The sequence below is a fragment of the Panicum virgatum genome, chromosome 1N (genome assembly GCF_016808335.1).
Source record: "Panicum virgatum strain AP13 chromosome 1N, P.virgatum_v5, whole genome shotgun sequence".
In the NCBI taxonomy this organism is placed as follows: Eukaryota; Viridiplantae; Streptophyta; class Magnoliopsida; order Poales; family Poaceae; genus Panicum; species Panicum virgatum.
The window spans coordinates 1387167-1391782 of record NC_053145.1 but is presented as its reverse complement, the minus strand read 5'-3'; the positions used below and the strand labels follow the sequence as shown (position 1 = coordinate 1391782).

General features: G+C 49.2%; 1 protein-coding gene across 1 annotated transcript; it reads right to left on the bottom strand.

Moving 5' to 3' along the window:
• Positions 1-3686: 3686 nt before the first annotated feature.
• LOC120654282 lies at positions 3687-4337 on the bottom strand. The gene has a single exon (XM_039931792.1). The coding sequence runs from the start codon at positions 4326-4328 to the stop codon at positions 3687-3689; it is 642 nt and encodes a 213-aa protein (XP_039787726.1). The 5' UTR covers positions 4329-4337.
• Positions 4338-4616: the final 279 nt, after the last annotated feature.

The following is a 4616-nucleotide window of genomic DNA, read 5'->3' as shown; positions in this document are numbered from 1 at the left end:
TCCAAACCATTCCTTTCTAGCAAGCAATATAAGTATTCTAAGCAGGGCTAAGCATCTAGTCAGATTAAATAATTAACTATCTAACTAGTGCCAAGAATAGGGATAACAAATCAAGGATGGATTATGCATGAAGATAGGTATCAAAATGCAATACATACATACTACATTTATAGCCCAGCAATACCCAGTGGAATAGCTAAACTAAATTAGATTAGAAAGGTGCAAGAAATATGCTTAGCTGCTTGCCTTTGTTAGCTTCCGACTCGACCACGAACGGGATTCCGGGTTCAGGCTCCACGGACTCGGCGGGTTCCACGGGTTCGTTCTCCGACGGTCCGGTCACTAAAATGCATGAATGCGATGCAAGAATTAAAGAATGAACTAAACAGCAAGCATAAATCATGAAATAATTTGAGCATGCAGAGCAGATAACAAAGAACTCATGAAAATTGGTTTTGCAGCAAAAGCATTTTCCTATAAATAACCATAAATAGATCAATTTTCAGCTACTCTAAGCAAGACAAAACAGAAAAGGCATGCAAACTTAACTAAACAAATCCAAGAAAAATATCATGGAAACTAGGTAGAAACACAAGGCTAACAAAACTGGTTTTACTAATTTCTCACTTTCCAGCAAAAAGTTCTATATTAAACCATATTTTGGACAGCAAGCAGGAAATCGAAATGAAACCCTAACGAACAGCAAGGAATCAAGTGAACAAGCTGCACCACTGAAAACTACACCTCACAAGGAGTCTAACAAAATTTGGTTTGGCATTTTTCTAGTAGTACACAAATAAATAAGCAATAAACTCACTTTTGCAAGATAAAACTATAGATAAATCTACAACAAAGTAACATGCAAAACAATATTTTTCTTGAGTATATCTCAGCTAGAGGAATCCAACAAAATAAGTTTCACAATTTTTGGAGCTATACATGAATTTCTATGAATTTTGGAAGTTTGCAGCACAAATAAACCTAAAGAAACCCTAGCAACAATTGCTAGGTCCACCCGGGGCAGCCACACCCATCAGGCCAGGGGCCGACGGGTGGGTCCCACGGGCAGGCGCCCCACCCAGGCCGGTCAAGGCCAAGACCCGGCGCCTGGGCGCGCCCACGCGCGCGGCGCGCGGGCCACGGCGCGACGCCGGCAGCGGTGGCCGAGGGGGCGAGCGGAGGAGGACTGGCGAGGGCCAGGGAAGGCACGCACGGCGAGAAGAAGGCGGCGGCGAACCTCACCGGCAAGAGCACGGGCGGAGAGCGGCAGCGGGCTAGCGGCGCGGCGGACAGGGGCGGCGGCGGGCGAAGGCGAGCGGCGGTGGCCCTGCAGGGGAGGGGAAGGGGCCGGGTGAGGGGCAAAATCGAAAGATGACGACGCAAGGGAGCTCCCCAAGCGAGAAATCGCGGCGGCGCTCACCGGAGCGGGTGAATCACGGCGGCGACGGAGCTCGGCGGCGGCGGCAATGGTGCTCGGGGCTAGGGTTTGAAGGGGAGCGGGGGCAGGCCGTGTGCGGATAAGGAGAGAGGGCGAGGGGAAGAGGGAAGGGGCGGCACGGTGTGCGAGGATCAACGACACGTGGCGCGGAATGCGAGGATGGACGCCGGCGGGCGACGCGTGCAGCGCGCGGCGCCGAACAGAGCAGGGGAAGGGGAAAAGGGTGGCTGACAGGTGGGGCCCGCGGAATTTTTATTTTCTTTTCTCTTTTTTTTTCTCCTGGGTTGTGACAAAGGATAAAGAAGATGCAAGCGTTTGAATTGGTCAGCAACCTACTTGCTTGCAAGAATCTCTGACTTCATAGGATTATTAGCTTCTTCAGGTCAGAACATGCAAGCCAACTCTCCAAAGACAGCCCATTTCTAGCTAGAGGATGAAGACATGCAAGCCATCCATGTTTATAGTTCTCAAGGATAAAGAAGATGATGAGAAAAAACGGTACAGTCTACAGTATTAGTATTCAAGCATTTGAATTGGTCAGCTACCTACTTATAGGATTAGTTTCAGGTCAACTCAACTCTCCAAACACAACTCATTTCTAGGAGCTGATCAGCATTTTTTTTCGAACGATGTTATTAGTGAATTATACAGTCACAGTAGCCAAAATATTTCCACAGAGAGAGGCAGGAGTGTGAAAATTCCTACTGGTTCACTTGATTTAACAGAAGCTAGCTTTTCCCTTTTTTTTAGGGCAATACGCAGGAGCTTGTATTAATTAATTGCAGGATTACAGTCATTGAGGGGCCTCCACTCACCCAAGTTTTACACTTATTCAGAGGGTCAGCGGCTTTAGCACATAAGTGTGCCTCTACATTCGCCTCCCGATCAGGGTTTTATTTCCCAACCGGTTTCCGGTAACCGCCGGGCTCCGGTTCCGGTTTACCGGACCGGTTTGACCGGTTACCGGTGGAAACCGGTTGAATTCAAATCCAAATTCAAATAAATTCAAATTTTCCCGTGCAACCGGTTCCGACCGGTTTACCGTCCGGTTTGACCGGTTTACCGGCCGGTTTTACCGGTTTACCGGTCGGTTTGACCGGTTTGAAATTCAAAAGCTCCCGTACAACCGGTTTACCGGCCGGTTTTACCGGTTTACCGACCGGTTTGACCGGTTTACCGGCCGGTTTGACCGGTTTGATCGGTGGGCCTTCATGGGCCGGCCCATTTTTTTTCTTTTTCTTTTTTGATTTAACTTTAAATTCCCACAAACTATACTAAATGAATGAATTTTTGAGAAAATTTGACACCATTAGATTCATCACACCTTGAAGTATTTTTAGGAATTTTTTGGGAATTTTTCATTTTTTGAATTCAAATTTAAAATTTGAATTTTGGCCGGTTGGGTACCGGCCGGAACCGGAACCGGACCGGACCGGTTTGACCGGTAACCGGTCAAACCGGACCGGACCGGTTTGACCGGTAACCGGTCAAACCGGACCGGTTCCCACCGGTTAGGTTAACCTTGCTCCCGATACACAAATCTCAAAGAGAAAAAAACTGACGTCCCCAACATGCTCCTTTGGCGCGTCTGGAAGAACCGGAATGACCCAGTCCTCAACCGAGAAAATGACAATGTTCTTCAATGGCTGCGGCTTCTCCTTCTTGATTTTGACATGTGGGGCTACCGTTACAAATCAACCCAACACCTACCTCAACATCTCCTCTCAGCCGCCTCTATTGGCAGCTTGCAACCCTCTATCTCGATCCTCTCCGCCCCTGATGAAGATGCAGAACCAAGTCCAAAGAAATTGGATTGCATTGAGGAGCATTGAAAACACAAAATCTGGTACATGCTATATATAATATAATCTGGTACACACTTTCGATGCACACTCAATGAAGATGCACACTGCGTATGCAATATTCAAATTAATCCATCCGTATTCAAAAAATGAAAACAAACACCCATGTGAAAGTGTGAACTTGAACACACAAAATCTGGTACACGCTATATATAATTTGTGAAGAAATGTTGAAGCACTTTATTCGGGTAGGCTTGCGAAGCATGCGTCGAGAGTCTCAGATCTAGAATTAGTAGTATCTCCGCCGTGACTCTGGATCTACAGAGTTCGTTGGGAAAAAAAAAATTAGAAACAATAAGCTTCCAGAGCACAATACATATGCTAAAATCTCTGAAAGAAGTGCAACGTTTTAGTCAAAATTTTGGACGACGGATGCAAGGGGGGACTTACAGGCTTCTAGCACCCTGCACTCGGATCCTTGCAAGCATCTGCGCATGAAGTATCTGCGTTTGCGCCGCACTTGCCTGATGTATCTGTTCGACAATGGCGTTCGCGCCGTTGTTGTCGCCGACGGCGGCCGCCGCACATGATACGTGCAAGTCAACATTGCACGTTGTGCAGCGGTAGTACCACGCGCGCCCGGCGGCGGCGGCGCACGCGGCGGCGGCGCAGCAGCCGTCGGCGTCGACCAGCGTGAGGTCGTGCTCCGAGTGCCACGCGCTGCACACGACCTGGGGAAGCTGCGTGCAGCGCGGGTGCATGTCGAAATCGCAAGGCGTGCAGCGGTAGAGGAAGCAGGCCGGGGCGCAGCGGCCCGTGCAGACGTCGCACACAAGGCTTGCGTCGCGGCTGGTCGGGACGAGCTCGAGTGGGTGCGTGTGGTGCGCCGGGGAGGTGAGCGTCTGCGGGTGGCCGGCGCAGGCCTCGTGGATGGCGAAGTCGCAGCCGGCGTTGGGGCAGCCGTAGGCGGGGCCAGTCAGATCCTCCCAGCATATGTCGCAGAGGAATGGCCCGCCGGTGTAGTGCCGCTTCACGAGCTGGTGCTCTGGGTGGGCGAAGTGGCTAATGGTGTCTTCCTGCTGCGCCATCTTTCACGATTATGTGCAGTGTGTTGTTTTGAGCATGCAGTACTAGTACTGGCCACTGGGGCTACATACGGGTGCATCCAGCCATCTATGTTTATAGTTCTGAAGGATGAAGAAGATGAGGAAAAAAAGATATTTTCTCTAGAATTTAATTAGCCAACCGATCGCCACATTTTCAACAGCTGTTCAATAAAAAAAACGTCCTAGGTTTGAAAACGCTAGCTGCTAAACGCAGACTGTACTATAGTATAGAGTACGTGCTTGTTAAGCGTTTGAATTGGTCAGCAACCT